The 17,257-nt window shown below is 36.9% G+C and overlaps 1 protein-coding gene across 2 annotated transcripts in view; it reads left to right on the top strand.

The window, feature by feature from the left end:
- The window catches only part of MACC1 (MET transcriptional regulator MACC1), a 33,088-nt gene extending 18,591 nt beyond the window's left edge, over positions 1–14,497 (top strand). For both annotated transcript variants that reach the window (XM_048951866.1, XM_048951865.1), the window contains 3 exons: positions 1,649–3,687; positions 5,345–5,533; positions 10,485–14,497. In XM_048951866.1, the coding sequence (XP_048807823.1) occupies positions 1,649–3,687; positions 5,345–5,533; positions 10,485–10,694 (2,438 nt within the window). In that variant the 3' untranslated portion in view covers positions 10,695–14,497. The remainder of the gene's footprint in view (positions 1–1,648; positions 3,688–5,344; positions 5,534–10,484) is intronic.
- Positions 14,498–17,257: the final 2,760 nt, after the last annotated feature.

The raw sequence follows: 17,257 nt of genomic DNA, 5'->3' as shown, positions 1-17,257 counted from the left end.
AAATGAGCTCTGTCAGAGCTTTCTGCTCAGAATTCTTTGGAAACATACCACTTAAGAAGATGGAGTCTGGGATATATATATGTATATATTTAATATATATAAATGTATAGAATTTTACTTCAGATATTATTATTATTATTATTTTTTTAATATGATGTTTCTACTGTAATAGTACTGAAATGCAGGGAAAGCTTTTGGACACTGGACAGAAAGGAAAGGCCAATTGGTGATTGAGCAGCCCAGCCCAGTCTGGTGGCCTTGTGCTCGTTCCTGCTGGCAGCTCCTTTTAAAGAGTCTGGTTGAGACAACCCTAAGCCTTCCAGATGGGTAGCTAAGAACAGATAATTTCCATTTTGGTTCTTCTCATTTGGGATTTTACTGGAACTGTGGAAAAATTTCACTGTTCAGGCTTTTTGTCACAGTTCATGAAAAATTGGAACTGAAAAGTACAAGTGTTTCGGTTCTTTTTTTGGCTGAGTGTACTGCCATTCCTGTGCTTCAGCAATAATTAATAACCTTGAAAACTTCTATGGGAAGTGTAATAATGAAAACATGCTGAATGAATAGAAATGCTGAGTTTTACCTCTAAAATTAAAATCCCTGATAGGATTTTAAGCAAGTACAAAGAAAGGATGGTATACAACATATTCTGTATGGAATAGTGACAAACTATTAGTGACAGAAACCCTTAGTGAAAAAAGTCAGACTGTTGCAGAAAGTGTGAGTCAATAAACATATGAGCCATCTTTTGTGAACTGTTATTAATATAAAATATTAGGGCATTTTATATTCATAGCAAATAGACCTTGTTAATGATGAGTATTCTTATTAAAAACACATTTAAATATCACTTATATACCCTTATTTTTCAATTTACATTTTATTTATTACGTGTACTGAAGGTTGGACTAGATATCTCAGTGGTCTTTCCGAATCTTAATGATTCCAGGATTCTATTATTCTATTTAAATGCAATCTCAGGAAAACTATTTGCCACAAAATCATTTCGTTCTGAATTTCAAATTGTAAAAAAATCATAGATTATACCAATGAATTTTTAAAAGAAAAGCTGGTAGAACAAATTCCACTCACACTGAGATAAATTGTAAGAATGCTGATATCAATTAAATACACATGCTCTAACATGAAAAGGAATCCATACTGTCCACAGTGTCTGAAAATGAAACAGTGGTTGCTTAATTTTTGCATAGAGATAGTCACAAAAGAAAAAAACCCATGGAATTTTGTAGGAGACCAAGGATTACTGAAATGTAGTGGCTTAAACTTATGGGATGTTAGCATGCTTGATACTAATTAACATTTCTTGGTGTTCATAGTAATCAGAACTTTGCAGAAGATTTTTAACATCTTTCAGTGCTGATTTGTTAGTACTATAATTATTATTAATGAAAATTCTTAATGCTACTTGAAAGCACTGATTGTCAATATTGATACTCTTTCATGATCTGAAGTAAAAACATACGAATATATCCCTTGACAATTTGATCCATATGCATTTTAAGATGACAAATTTGGTCACCTCTCAGTCATTTTAAGAGTGTTGGTTGGAAACTAATGGAATGTCTCAAGTTTCTGTGATTTAGGAAATACTTGGTGATTATTTTTTTTCTTTTCTTCTCTTAAACAGATGTCAATGAAAGCAAAATGGATTTGGATATTGAGTGGTCTGATTTGTTCAAACATACCTATACTATTTCCAAGACTAACCCTTTCTGGAATGAACTGTCATCCTCCAATCCTTTTGTACATGACATAGCTGCTTCCAATAGAAATGAAAACAATAAATACTTTTCTATTTTGAAAGAAAAGTCCCATTTGTTCTCTAAAGTTTCTAGCGACAGGGATTCTTTGGCTTCCTCAGGAGATGAGCTAAATATTGATTGCCTTCTAAGAAAGAGCTCAACAAGAAGGTCTGGACGATCCAAGAGTGTTTCTGACTTCTTGGATATTATTGATAACCGAAGATTTAATCCTCATAAGCCAACGCCTCAAAAAACTACAGTTTCTGACACGACGTGCCCTCAAATTGACCGTGAAGCCTACAAAATGGCTTGGTTGAGTCACCGACAACTCACTCGATCTTGCCTAGATTTAGAAGCCATGAGCCATAGTCCTGGATGGGCACAGACGCAAGCTGCAGACATTCATGTAGTTTGTAAACTGAATCATGAAGGGGGTTCAGTACAGCTACCTGACTCTGATATCAATGTTCACGTCCCTGTAGGTCATGTATTACCTGGAGAATTCCAAGAAGTTGGTTTAAGGGCTATCCTTAACCCTCCATCGTCATTTAACAATGAGCTGTCTAGTACTGTAAGTCCTCTGATAGAGCTTACACTGAGCAACCTCAACACGAAGGAAGCTATTTTCCTAGAGGTGAAAGTTGCAGCTAAAGTGAAGAATGATCCTCTCAGTCAAGTTATGAGTGATATTGTCTGTTTTTTTAGTCTCGATAAAGAAGGGCCTTTTAAGAAGCTAGAGAATTGCTACACTTATCAAGATACTATACAAGTGAAGCTATCGGACCTAAGTCACGTGATGTATGCAGTGATTGCAGTACAGGCAAACAAACTCCAGCCTCCAGCCACTAACGTCTGGGACTACATTCATAGAACTGTCTCAGTTGGGATTTATGGTCCCAAATATATTCATCCATCTTTTACAGCAGTTTTTGCAGTATTTGGTCATAACTACATTCCAGGAAAACTTACTATTTGTGATATAAAAAAAGGAGGGAAAAATATGCCCCCTGTAGTATTTCAGCTGTGGGGAAAACATACATTTCTGCTTGACAAGCCCCAAGATCTAAACATTTCTTTGGTATCCTGTGATCCAGATTTTGAAGTGAAGATGGAAGATGAAGGCAAAGATATTAAAGAGGAGGAACTGAAAACTGGTGAAATGGTCCGCCAACAATTCCTGTTTTCCATGCTAGGATGTAGGGAGATGCATTTCTTTGTTTTTCTTGTTCAGATTAAAGTCTCAAAAAGTAGCCAAATAACACAATTCCATGTTACAACTCCTGATCCAGCTCCAAAATTAAGTGGAATTATCAGCAGGCCACAGCGCTTACAAAAACGCAAAGAAATCAAGTCTGCACCTTTGCTTTTAATACCAACAGTTAAATACCCAAAGTTTCAAGACAAAATTTTGAATGTTAATACTTATGGAGTAGCTTTGAAAACTGTGCTACGTCAAAATAAAATTGACTATTTGCTGGAATATTTTAAAGGAGACACAATAGCACTTCTTGGTGAAGATAAAGTAAAAGCCATTGGACAAGCTAAGATAAAAGACTGGTATGTAGGAGTTCTCAGAAGAAAGATTGGTCTTGTACATTGTAAAAACATAAAAGTGATTTCCAAAGAGCAAGCTATGGACACAACTGACAGCGAACTGACAACCAGGAATCTTGTTGAACAGATTACATTGCCATTTAAAAAACTGACTTATATCTACTCAGTAGTTTTATCTACAGTATCAGAGAGTGTTTATGACTGGAGAGCTTTGGCTGAGGTGCTAGGATATTCACATATATCTTTGGATGACTTTAATGAGGTACATGGTGATAAAGAATCAGACAGAGTTGCGCATGTTGTAAAAAGGCTAAAGGAAGACTGCCATGCTAACAAAAAAAAGAGACTATTCCTTTATGAGCTCATTATTGTAAGTATTGCATGAACTAACTTGGTTGTTGGGAATGCATTGCCAAGAGGCTATGTCAGTAGTAACATGAACAAGAAAATGTTGTCCTACACCTTCACAGGAACTTTAACAAACCTGAACATACTACTAATTTTTGCAGATAATTATAGATGTAAAATGCATCCAGACTCTTATGAAAAATAATGCTTTAATCCATTTATTTTAAATAGTCTTCTGTAAACATACCAGGAATCTTACTCATGTAGTATGTTGACAGGCCATCGTTGAAGTAGTTTTGTCTTTTGTCATTGTTACAAATCAATAGTAAATTATTTACCCAAGCAATTCATAGTCCTAATTAGAAGCAATTAATAACCACACAGTGTGAGAACTGCTATAGCATTTCTGCCACAAGATGTATTTCTAAGATTGCATTATATTTTTAAAGCAAGGGAACTGTGACCTATCCGTTTGTTGAAGACAAGATTTTTGGTCCATGTTTGACAGTTTCAGTGTTGTAGCTGCATAAGGACAACACTGAAAATATTTTAGAATTTATTTTCTGTGGTAGCAACTTATATGAGGGCTGCTCTGAAAGTAATGCCTCCTATTTTATTATGTTGGCCCATAAAGTCAGAGGAAGATGTTGGTGGTATGGTAGTAAAGGTTGAACTTTCCTGGCAATATTCCATTACATTTTATTACCATGTGACAGATGGCAGCAGAGGGGCAGTCCACTTTGCCCAAGTGTAAAGGGTGTTGGTACTGTATATTACTGTCTATTTCTCAGTAGTGACTTCAGGATATTATTCTAGTTGGGCACTAGTATGGGAGAATTTTGGATCCATATTGACTATTTCTTGATTAGCTACATTAGCCAAGCATCTTATCTACCAAAATTTCTGTTTCCATGAGAATTTTTATGGAACATTTTCAACTAAAATATACAACTAGTTGTTTTCAGGCAAAAAGCTTGCTACTGTATAAAAAAATCAGTATCAGAACACGAAGAAACTTTTCTGGTTTTGGTTCTTGATGTTGCTCTGGCAAACCAATATTTTCTGTGGAACATCTTTCTGTTAAAAAAATTAATAACCACCACCCATTTTCTCATTAGCTGTTGAGGAAATAAATAAGAAATGAGAATGCAGCCTTTCAGGACTTTGCTCCTGGAAACATGTTAATTCATTTGCTCTTGAAAGATCATTTGGCATGGGGACTTTCATTTGCACATTTCTGTGTGATGATTGGCAAATTTTCCATTATATGAGAGGAATAAATCAAAGGGTGCTGGCCAGTGTAATCAGTGTTCTGGAAAAGCAGTAGACTGAGGACCACATCTTAGTGCAACAGTACTTTAATTTCAGTTTTAAGTTCCGTGTCATACTCTAACATAATTTGATGGGCCAGATATTTTTGTTGTAGAAAAATATTTTCCCTTCAGGATCCCTTAGCTGGGCAATATCCATGTGACACTAGAACGCTGAAGAAGCTGAATGCCAGCCTAATTTTTTCTTAAGCTTGTGGGAAGCTTTCCTATGAAATTATTGGCAATGCATTTTTATTGGAAAAATATTTGTCAGCTTAAAAATGTAGACTAGTGCTTTGAAGACAAATGATAATGATGTTTGTAGGAAGTTCCTTTGTGAAGGGACATTAATGAAAATGATTGTTGCAGGCACTTTTGAAAATAGATTGCCAGGGATTAGTGGCCCGTCTTACCCAGGACACCGTCATTTTGACATCGGCTGTGAAGCTTGGCAGATACTGGCGGGAGCTCGCAGAGAAGCTAGCCCGACTCACGAAGCAGCAAATAGAGGCTTATGAGATACCCCATCAAGGGAAAAGTGGAGCAGTGGCTCTGGAGGTAAAGTTCTGGGTAATGCAATGTGCACCCTTGCTCCTTTCCAGGGACTTTTCTTCTTCCTTGCTGTGTTTAATTTTTTCCTTTTATAGTTACTGCCTCTGTATTTAGTTTGTAATCTCTTCAGGGCAAGAAATTCTCATCAAGTTTTGCTTACAATTATTAAGATTTTCCTTTGAAGCGAGTTGTAGAGTGTTGTGCCAAATTAATTTGGTGTGGAGATCCAGGTATCTCTCTATCTTGAGTTTCAGACCTTTACTTTCCATCCCAAGGGTCACTTTCCATCCCTTATTGACCTGCTATCTCATTCTTAGTCTTGCTCACTCCTCTCTTTCTCTTTCCCAGCTGCTGTAATTTCAGTTGCAGTAAGGAAGACCATCCAGTCCTTGCAGTGAGCTCCTTCAAATCACCTTCAGTACAGCTTTTGTTCTCTCCACTGAGAGCAAGCTTAACTCTACTATTAACACTTTCCTCTTCTTCGTCTGTGACAAATTTCTCCCCATCAAACTCAGACAAGGCAATCTCTGACACCAATTTCACCTCCTTTTATATGAACATGGCAAACCCTGTTTTAAGTGGATGGTTTGCCACGTAGCTCATATTTGCCCTCTGTTGTAAAAGCACTCTGGTGAAATAGAAGCATGACTTCTAAATAAAAGTCAAGTTGTCTTCTCAGATATATTTTAGTGTGTATACAGTCAAGAGGCAATTTAGGCACCTAAGTATATCTCTAGTGCTATTTGAAGATGCTCAGAGGTATCCATAGCATCCATGCAGTGTGACAGATATGTCATAAGACTTAGATTGGGCTCATGCCCACCTCTGACTTGAGGGCCAGTATTCCTGACACACCTTAGCCTGGGCAGCCAACTTTCTTCCTACATTTCTCTACTTTATGTATCCACTGTATCCTACAGAGCTATGTGCCGATAACTGATAGTTCTCAGACTGGGTTTAACATTGAACATTCTCTTATGTATATCACTGAATGTTGCTCAATGTGACTTTTCTGCTTGAGATTAGGCATTCAGGATTGACTCTCCATTTGCCTGCAATATCCTCTGATTATTGCAGATAATGCACATTATCCAATCTGAATCCCTTTTCTGTCACATCTTGGTATCTAACAAATTGCTTCTATTTGCCATTCACGCCTTCACAGCAGCTCAAGATATTCTTTCTTCCTTTTTCTTTCCCTGTAGCTGATTCTCCCTGATTCCTGTTGAGCATATTTTCCTTCCTACAGCCCAATTCCTTTGAATCTTTAATCTCAGTCTTATCTGCATTGTGATTACTGTCAAGAGGTTTCTGCTCTGATCATGAACCACCGATTCTTCCTCTGAATGCCTTGCTCCAGCTCCAGACCCATATTTGACTCAGATACACATTTTGATTCACATACAGTGTTCTGCATTTACTGCAAATTTCTATCATTTCTTCTCGAAAATATTTTCTGCTCCTCTAATCTTACTATTTCCTTTGAACTATTTCAAGGCTTTGCTTTGTTTGGTTGTTCCGGATATATTACTTGTGCATAGGTGCACATTTCTCCTTACATTTGTTGTTATTATGAAACTCCACCTGTCGTTTGACTACTCTCTTTCCAGTGGAAAAATAGTCACCTTGTTGTTAGCTTTATTTTTGCACTAGTGTGTGAATGACTGTCACTTCCATTTTTAACTTTTGTAGTCTAACTCCTTAGACTTTTGTTTTACTTGCTAAGCTTCCTTTGTTTGACAAAATCACTGCTCTCTTGAGTGAGAATTATAGAGGTTATTATACCTGAGCAATGTGTATCTCCACTGGCCTCCATGTATTTGGAAATTCTTTCTTAGCTACCAGACAGTAGAACCAGCATAGTCTTAAAACACTTCTTTCAGCACAATGTATATACACACACATATATATGATATTTAATTTGTTATATGCATATTTACATTGCTTCAAATATATAGGCATTATATGTCCATCTATGTACATTCCCACCTAATATAAATCATAGTATAATAAACCATCTACAAGATTCTCCACCTTCCTATTCCTATGACATCATCTTATGCCTGAAGATAATATAGTCAAATTTGATATATATCTATCATATAAAACCAGTGACAAATCTCTGAACTTCTCAGTGGTATAGTGAATTGAACCTCTGAAGAAACCTCTACAGAAAACAGTACTCTGCTTATAAAATTTATTGTTTATGTTCAGTGGGAGTGCCTATGTGGGATGCAAAATGAATATAGCTAACACGGTGTAAATTCATACCTGTGTGGGAAAGACTGCATGATTTTTACCAGGTTAGTGTTAGTCTGATTATTTATTTCAGAATGGTTGCTGTTTGTCATGTTCATTTAGAAGCTACAAAAGAAACACCATTAAAATAATCTTATCCTGGAGTTTAGCAATTGAAATGTAGGTTTTTTTTGTTAATAGTAGTTGTTTGTATGTAAGTGAAAAAATAAGAAAATTCAAGGAGTAATGATTCTGACTAATTACTATTGTCTGAAAACATTAACCAATTCATTAATCAAGGACTATTCTCCATCAGAAGGATTGATTGGCCAAAAAATGTTTCTATTTCTAATTGGAGTATTTTTCTTAGTGGGAGAAATCTTCTCTCAGATGATCAGAAAGACAAATTGAGGTGCATACAATTGATGCCTTGCTTTTGAAGTGCTTTTCATCAGTAAATTCCAAATCACTTTATGGAGAATGTGGGTATCATTATTATCTACTCAGCAGAGGTAGTGGGAGCAGAGGGAAAACCCAGGCACGTAGCTGAAATGTGATTTGCCCAGCACGCTGCAGTGATTTAATAGTTTGCCTTAAAAATCTGCTTTGTTGAATTTCAGTAGTGTCAAACCTGATTTAGTTCAGCTGTTGCATTAGAGTGTGTGATTGTGGAGAAGGACCTACCTCAGAAGCCTGGTCTGCAGTATTAGTTAGGTATGATGAACATGTAGGTTACTGCCTCGTTGCATTACTGATGACCAGTTCATAAAGTTTCTGATTGTCTACATTTTTCTTTTGTCCTGGAAAAAAAAAAAAAAAAATCAGTTGAGGAAAGCACGGTTTGTATTTTAGGCAATTCTCTGATTGTGCAGTGTCAGACAGACCTTCAATGTAAGTCAAAGCATAGCATCTTTTAATACTCCCTGTCTTTTTGCATATTAGTAAGTATCACCAGAGAAAGGCTGTCCCCTAATCTTTCAAATAGCCTGGTCCAGCAGGCTATAAGAAAAGGAAGCAGGAGACAGAGAAAAGACACAGCAGTAGCATATCAAGAAATCCCAGCTTTCTTGTTGGCTATGTTGCTTATCAAGCTAGAAGTAAGAATAAAGAATTTTAAAAAGCTTAAATGACAAACTTCACCCAAAGCACTGACACTTTCTTATGGCTTAAACTGAAGGCAGAAATCAGACTAACCAAACTGTGAGGTATACTACCAGGGAGATTAATTGTATGGATTTTTGCATTTAAGGATGAGGGAGATGTTGACAGAAACTACAGTAAAGTTAATATTTGAGTAATTTAGGAGTTCTTAGCCCAAATACAGAGGAAAGTTCAGAACCACAGGTAAAGGAATTTCCTCCAGCTACTTGTTTTCTCAAATGATCAAATAAATAGAGCTCAAAGTAAGGAAGTGGAGCTTTACATTGTCTATTGCACATTCATAGGACAGGATATTGAAGAAATAACCAATTTCCTTCTGAACTATCCTTCAGAAACATGCAATTGTTTCACCATTAAAAATGAAAAAAGATTTAAAAAATCCTTTTAGAATTAGGTGACTCCTGGTCACTTCTGTATGTATATATACATGTGTACGCATCAGTTCATGTGCTTTTATTAGTATGCATAAGTGTATTTTTCTCAAAACACCATATGACAGTACTATTTAGGAAAGCGAAGGGTTTATTTATGGCTTTGTGTATCATCCATACAACTGCTAATTAAATTGCTGTTTGCAAAACCTCTGTTGCCAATGAGAAGAAGGGAACTAGATGTCTAAGTTAAATTTTTGAAAGCAGCAGATGGGAAGACAAGCTTTCTGTTTGCAAACAAGAGTAAACTTACTCTGTGCATCAGCACTTTGAAAGATGCAAGTCGAGCTTGGTATCTGAATCACGCTGCCATATCTGCATTAATGCCACAAGGTGAATGACAAATTACATCTGGAGAAGATCTACTCCATATTTATTAGGCATAAAATAATTAAACATATTGTGATAAGAAGCATTGGTAACTTGTTTTTTCTTATATATATTTTCTTAATTTTTATTATTTCCTTTATTTGTTGCAGGATAGTTTTTAAAATAGCATGCCCTAATTTTAAGAAGTTAATTATAAAAACTTTCAATTTTCCTGCTCTTTGAGCAGTTTTATTTGTTTGTCTGCTCCTGTTTTGTTTTGCTCTATTAGGCAGATGTTTCTGTTGATGTCACCTTAAAATTTTTTTGTGTAGATAAGAACTATGCTTAAATTTTCAAGACTTCAGAGGGGGACAGTGGAATCTTGACAAAGCGGGGCTTTAACCACCAAAAGCGCAAGTCAGACTCTCCAATGGAGAAACTGCTGTTGGATGTATATGTTTCAAAAATGATCAAGGGGAAAAGCATTTTCCTTCTACCCTTGTGCCTTTAGTTTCACTTTCAGACATAGAAGTATATTTACTTTGTGATAGTTATCTGAATGAAAACTTTATCTTTCTCTTATTATTCCTCTGAGAATTATAGAATTTCATATCAATGAAGTACATAAGGTTCCTGGTTTTTTTAATGAATATGCCTTATATAAGAAAGCATGCCAGCGTGGCTAGGGATCAAATAATTATTTTTCTTCTTTCTCTTTTCTCTGACTGTTGCAAAGATTTTGCTTTTTTTTTTTTTTTTTATCTGCAATAGTTCAATTTTTGCAATTAAGATTTCTCATAATTTTCCCTTATTTGCAGATGATGTGGAAACCTGCATATGACTTTCTCTACACATGGGCTGCCCATTATGGAGACAGCTACAGGGATGTCTTACAAGATCTGCAATCAGCCTTGGACAAAATGAAAAATCCAGTAACAAAACAGTGGCGAGAGTTAACTGGAGCGTTGATTCTTGTGAACTGCATGGAAGTTTTAAGGGCAAGTGCTTTCTCCAGAATGGAGGAATAAAACTAGACTATCAATATATATTTTTGGAAAATCTAGAAACTGTACTGTTATCTGTATTTCAACAGCGCTTGCAGGGCAGGGCTAAATGCTGCTGGTGTTGAGTCTAGCCCCATGGTTCTCAGCTATAGCCATTGAAGATTGCCAGACCTTGCTCATAGCTACTGAGGAAGTAAGAAAAGGGTAAGGTCAAAAATGACTTGAATACTATAGGCTTTGTACAGGGAGCTATTTCTGATTGCACTTATTTCTAGATGGGAATTAGTTCTAGACACAGAGCAGTGCATACATGAGTGCAGCCCATGGGGCATATGTTTACATTGTTTTCACTGGGGCATTAAAATCTAAATATTTAAAACATTTTAATAGCTGTCCCAAATCTTCAACTCTGAGAGAATATGTACAGGATAACCTAGAAAAACTAGGATTCTTTGTCCTAAACTGGGACAAAATTAATCTTCTTCCAAAAGAGTAATTCAGCAGTTATTTACACTTGGAAACAAAGGCTTGTGCAGTGCATTCCTTCCAAAACAGCTTTTGGTTCATTTTATGGAGTCTTAAAAAGAGACAGGCAATGTAGTAGTCAAGGTCAGTTGGTTTGTTGATGTAACTCTAAAAGGGTGGGGTTTTTTTGTGTATAGAATTAGAGGAAGCTTTCTTGGTGTACATTGTCCTCTGATGATTTGCATATTTTTCCTTTGTTATTGTTAATTAGGGAAGACTGGCTTGATAGATATAAGGGCTGTAGACTGTTTATAACCTCTTCTGTTGATCATTCTTTTCTACCTTACTGTATGAGGAATATGAGTGATGGCTATAAATTTAAAGAAAAAAAAAGTTAGCAGTGGGTGCTTTCTAGAATTTTTTTGCAGCAATTAATTTTTATTAGTCATATGCTCTAAAAAGAACCCTACTTAGACATTAATAAAAGTCTTGCAATTACTAGGTAGCTTATTATAAACACAGAAAATACAGGCTGAATAATAGCTACAGACTAACCAACTTGATTGCAATTATTATTTTTTTATCATAAGCTTCTAAATAAATTTTTAGTTAAGTAGAATCTTCAAAATGTTAAGGCCATTTTAAGCATCTTTAGCAACATTCGTTCAGAAACATGAGCATATACTCATGACAGCTGGGAGAAAAGAAATCTGAGTTCTGTCATCACTTGTTCATAAGACAAAGCCAAATTCTTTCAGGAGTATCACGAAGGAGTATCATTACGATTAATTAAGAATCTGTGCTTCTGCTGTTTTCTTAGATGACCTCTACTAACAAGGAAGGTTTTGTGATTCTAAAACCAAATAGCACATGTAAACGTTTTTCTTCCCCTCCTCTTTTCTCCAATCTGCTTTCTTTTATCGTTTCTTTAAGCTTTCCCGTTGCATTCATAGCTCAGAAAAGAGTCTGAGGAAAGTGCTCTTGCTCCAGTAACGGAAAAGTTCGCTCAACAAAAGTCCCTTAAGCATGAAGGCATGACTGAATTAGCATGCATGCAAGTCATTTGGCTTCAGTGGACTTGCTCTTGATTTGCAATAGATTGAGAGATTCAGGCTACAGAGCTTTAGTTGCCGTTGTTTATCAATGAAACCTTGAGAAAAAGGATATAGATTGTTGGAATTTCCTGTTGTTTGAGTTGTTAGCACCTATTTCGTACCTCATCACCTCTAGTTTTAAAAAGAGCTGCAAAGAAAGTATAAAACACACTCTCTTGTTAATTTGTCATTCTGTGCAGAGACCAGCTGTTTTTCCCTGCTTGCAGTTACGAAGCCCCCCAAAGGGGAAAAAGCATCTATCAGCTTTGCCGTGCTGCTGGATAAAAGGTTCTTATTTATCGGTAAAATGCCAAATTGAAATATTAAAATTAAAAATCTAAAAAATGGAAATCAAATTAAAATAAATTATTTAAAATAATCCTTAAACATAGGACTGCATGCCCTGATTAAAGTTTTTGTACATTTTCCAGATTTGGTCTCAAGGCCAGTTCCTTTCATTGATGTGAAACAACAGTAAAATTGTTTCTGCTTAGAACAAGAGTTGAATTTGGCCTGGTAGATTTAGTAAATATTGACTTAGTGAGTCAGTGTTCTCCTTAGCTTACAACATTAAGCAACTGGTCTTTCAAGTATATTTCTTTAAAAGGAAATTTATATCTGTCTGTAGTTTTTCCGTACCCCACGTTCTGTATACTGTGGGCTTTGGCTGTTAATTGTTCTCCCCATTTCTGCTTTAAGCTTCTGCTCATATGAATGAAATGTGCACTCGTGCAATATTCTGTTTACTTTAGCATCCCACACTGGATACAAGAAATAATAGGTATTAAAATCTCATATTTTATTTAGTGCTCTAGTATTCAAAACCGCAAAATGCCAGCTGAGAGTGAAAGCAGCTGCATGCAGCAGCAGCACGCATAGAGGAGCACATGGGTCTGGTAAACACACTGTTCTTGACCTTTTCTCCTTTCTTCCCACTCTGTCAAGAGAAAACAGCTTTCCCATGAGCCTGCATACATACCTTCCTGGGTTTCTGCAAAGCGGGTGAGATTAATGGCTCTCTGAGAGGAGACAAGGCAAAATAAGCCTGGTCCTTGCCTTAAATGACCCTCTGTTTCCAGTTTCCGTTCCATTTCCCTTTGGATGTGTAGGCAGACAAGACCCTTTCACTATTCTTCTAGCATCTGGATTGGTATGGTTCTTAAACAGATGAAAAATGTGTGAGCACCCACATTATGATTTCACCTAACGATGAAAACTGGAAAAATAATTGCTGCAGCTCTGTCTGCCCCTGAAAGGGGTAGACATACTGCATGGTGGGCAGCAGTAAAATAAAGTCTAGCTGCCACTCACACTAGAAATGCTATTTTTTTTTTCAATTAAGAAGCCATTCCTGTCCTTGCAGTGCAGAGACGACTCAGCTCTGTGCCATTTGATGGCACACTGCAGTGATGTGTTTCTAAATTAACAGGAGAGAAAAAGTAAATGGGTTTCTGTCCTCCATTTAGGTTTTGGGAAAGACTCAGTTCCTTAGGTTTCACTTTTTTTTTTTTTTTTTTTTTTTTGAAAGTAGATGTATAGATAGGAAAAGGGAACTTTCTTTTAAAATATAAGTAAGGGCTACTTCCCAGGGCAGCCACCAGGTTGTGGGCTGGGTAGGAACATTTCTTGTGGACTCATCCAGGGAGAAAAAGGGAAGGCAGCAGCCACCCCTCTCCTGCTGAGGCCAAAGAAATGGCAAGAGTGAGCAAGCTTCTCTTTTATGTCACTTTTTGTGAAAAATACTGATTTTTCACAGTATTTTTCTTATTAAACTGAGTGGCATATAAAGCAAATACTAAGCAGCTCCAAAGGAGCAACTCTGTCTTTTGGTGTTTTTTTTTTTCTCTGTGCATATGTGTGTGTGTTGACTGTAAAGAAATATTCTTAAAGCATTTTGGACTCATTCTCATCTTTCTGCTCTTCCATCATCTTCATCACCTATGAACAGCTGAACCAAATACAAACAGAAGGCTTTGCTATTTTGTTCTGTTTGTGTTCTAGTTATAAGAATACTATGAAAAGATAATGCAACAGAGAATGCGAGGGTTGGATATTTTTTCCCCCTCAGAAAAGCATGTAGCAAAAGGAATTCCACACATTAATGTGAGAGAGCATCCCATCTGTTAAAGCCTCTGGAGAAGTTCTACAGCAACTGTAGACGTGTAAAGAAAATGTTAGTCCAGTGCAAGTGGTAACTGTTGTTCATTATAGCTCTTCTGCTGTCAGTAAATATCTACAGACAGTAAGGGATGTAGTCTTCAAAATAACCTGGAGATTGTTCTTAGTACATATGTGCCACTTTGTATGTGTTGCTGATGTATATGTGTTATCTATTTTTTTTTTTTAACTAACAGTATATATTTTTAAGCAAAATAAACAAGGAAAGATGATATTGTCCACTGGAATCTTGTACGGATTTTATGTTGTTTTTGTGAGCCAAGGAGGAGAGGTCAAAGATGACTGATCTGTTAATACCTGAGAAATGAGGGATGCCCATACATACTTTCCTTCATTTGAAAGTTCTGTGCTAAAAATATGGATGCACACTCATTTTAGTCTGTTTATAAGCAGAAGTAACTGGCTTATATCACTCCCTGAGACAGCAGAATGAACCAACCACTGAGAGCAGGGCTCTCAGAGCAAAGGTGATAGGCAGCCTGTTCCCCTCGCAGGGATGTGTCCCAGAATGCATTCCTTTTTGTGGCAGAATCATGCCGGCAAGTTTGAAAAGGTGAATCTTTGAAAAGGCCATTCAAAACTAGCACAAGCTTCTGAACATTTGGAAGACAGAGATAATACCACGGTTCATATTTTATTATATATTTATCTCATTTTTCTCAGATCATATTTTTACTGGATATTCTTGTCCAGTCAGACAGTCTGTATCTTCGATGCTCAATTAACAATCATTATTTTAATTTAAAACTAAGTGGCAGGAATTACTATACTGACTGGAAAGTGCATTTACATATTCATTCTAAATCCCGCGTTTTAAAATGTTAATGAACTGGCCTGCACGGAAGAAGGAGAGCAACACAATAGTCCCAAGAGCAGGGAAATACAAAGGGCATTCAGTTCCATTCCATAACTGCAGCATTTTAAGCATTACAATCTCGGTAAATTCAGAACAAGATCTAAAATGTAGCCTTGACAAATACAATACGTTGAGAAAAAAGAAAATCAGGACTGACAGGGAAGAAGTGAATAAACAATGACTGTTCCACACGTCTAACAACAGTGAAGATATCAGGCAGCGGGTTTAAAAATAAGCTAAAGTGCCTTTTCACACAGCAAGGAATTGAAGAATGAATTGTTACAGGAAGTTTTTGAAGACAAATGCATAAATGGGTGCAAAAGACAGCCAGCCAAATTTATGGACAAAAGTGCCATATGGAGGTGATGGTCTGTGTCCTGCCACCAGCTGAATACAACACAGAGTCAGAGAGTGGGAATGCAGCAGGGAGAAGCACATCCCACACTCATTGTATTCTCCACACTCTGGTCTGGATGCTGTGGGGCTGGAGCAGGCAGGCACCCGTTTTCACCCTGACCACTCCTGCTGCTCTAATAACTGCCACCCTTACTTGGCCACTGCATCCCAGCACATTCCTTTACGCTGGCCTTGTGCCTCCATACAGGACATAGCTTGTGCTTTTATTCTGCAATAATCATGGCCACTTCCTGGCCTGCTGCTTCAAGTGCCAAGAGCAGCTGGTTGGAACAAGCTGCCATCCTATGGCCTGGATGTGGAAGTCTAGGCAGGGAAATAGCAACCGAGTCAGACTTGCCCCATGGTCTTCTTTTCTTTTAGGATCCAGCTCAGCCCTGTGTCCTGCAACAGAGAGCAAAGCAGAAAGGGTTTAGAGAATGTAGGGGAAAAAGGAGAGGCAACTTTTAAAAGAAATCTCACATGAGAACGCTAAATTCATAATTTTACTCACAAATAGGATATGTTGGTATTGGAGTCCGAAACCGTTTTGTATAATGCCACCCTCTGTTCTTCATACAAAAACGTCTATTATTAATAAAGGAGATTTAATAAAGCAGTTAATGTATGGTTTAATAATGCTGCTGATAAAACTAATTGCGTGTAACTGAAAAGTTCTCTCTGGAGTCCTTTTTGCAAGACTGTTAAATAGGATTATCAAATCTTAAAAAATAAAAAACAAAAACACCTGAAGCCCTGAAGCTCCTGCAAGAAGATGTTACAAAGCAAGAGGGAGTTGGGAAATTTTCCTGAATAAATTACAAAGGTTAGTCACCAGGGGATTATCTCATAGAAACAGAAATCTGAATGAGCTTCATATGCCTGCAACAATCTAGAACAGTTTTAGGTCAGAAGTCCCATTTTTACACAGCTCTCTTTCTTGACCTGGAGACCTCTAGCCAGCATGCTGACTTCAGTGGCAGTCTGCATACACAGCACGTCAAGACATCAAACTGGTATCAAACTACTAAAACAAAATAGACCTTGCGGTTTCCTCATTTTTATTTGCCTATAAAGAACAAATATTACTCCATAAAACAATAGAAATGGTGCAGCTGAGATAAAAAGAGAGAGTGATGTGTAGGAGCTGTCTCTGCATATCCTCCAGAGCAGGTGCTGGTTAGAAACATTCACAGTACCTTGGTTATGTGGACTCTTCTGCAACCCATGCTGCCAGTCTTCCCTGGCTTGCTAACCCCTCTAAAACCTTCTTAGTGAAGCTCTCCTCTTTCACAGACATGTGATATTCTTGTCGTTATAGACAAGCCAAAGATGAGAGAGAATTTTTTACTCTGGAGAAAAGGCACATTCTCACAGGTTCTTGGTTTCCTGCTACTTTATGTATTTTTAATGATTAAGCTAAGAAATTTAGCAACATCACAGTAATTAAGGCCAGTTTCCTGTTTTTAACAGTGCCTTAATCCTCATGTGGCTTTTGTCCTTTTGAAGGACTTTATAAGTAAAATTATACTTTGGAGATTTAGTTGCATAAAGGTAAGTACTGATGGCACAGAAACTCAGTGTGCTCGACTCTAAAAATG

The sequence above is a fragment of the Lagopus muta genome, chromosome 7, assembly GCF_023343835.1.
Source record: "Lagopus muta isolate bLagMut1 chromosome 7, bLagMut1 primary, whole genome shotgun sequence".
NCBI classification, from domain to species: Eukaryota; Metazoa; Chordata; class Aves; order Galliformes; family Phasianidae; genus Lagopus; species Lagopus muta.
Note: the sequence above shows the minus strand (reverse complement) of the source record. Positions and strands in the feature narration are given on the sequence as shown.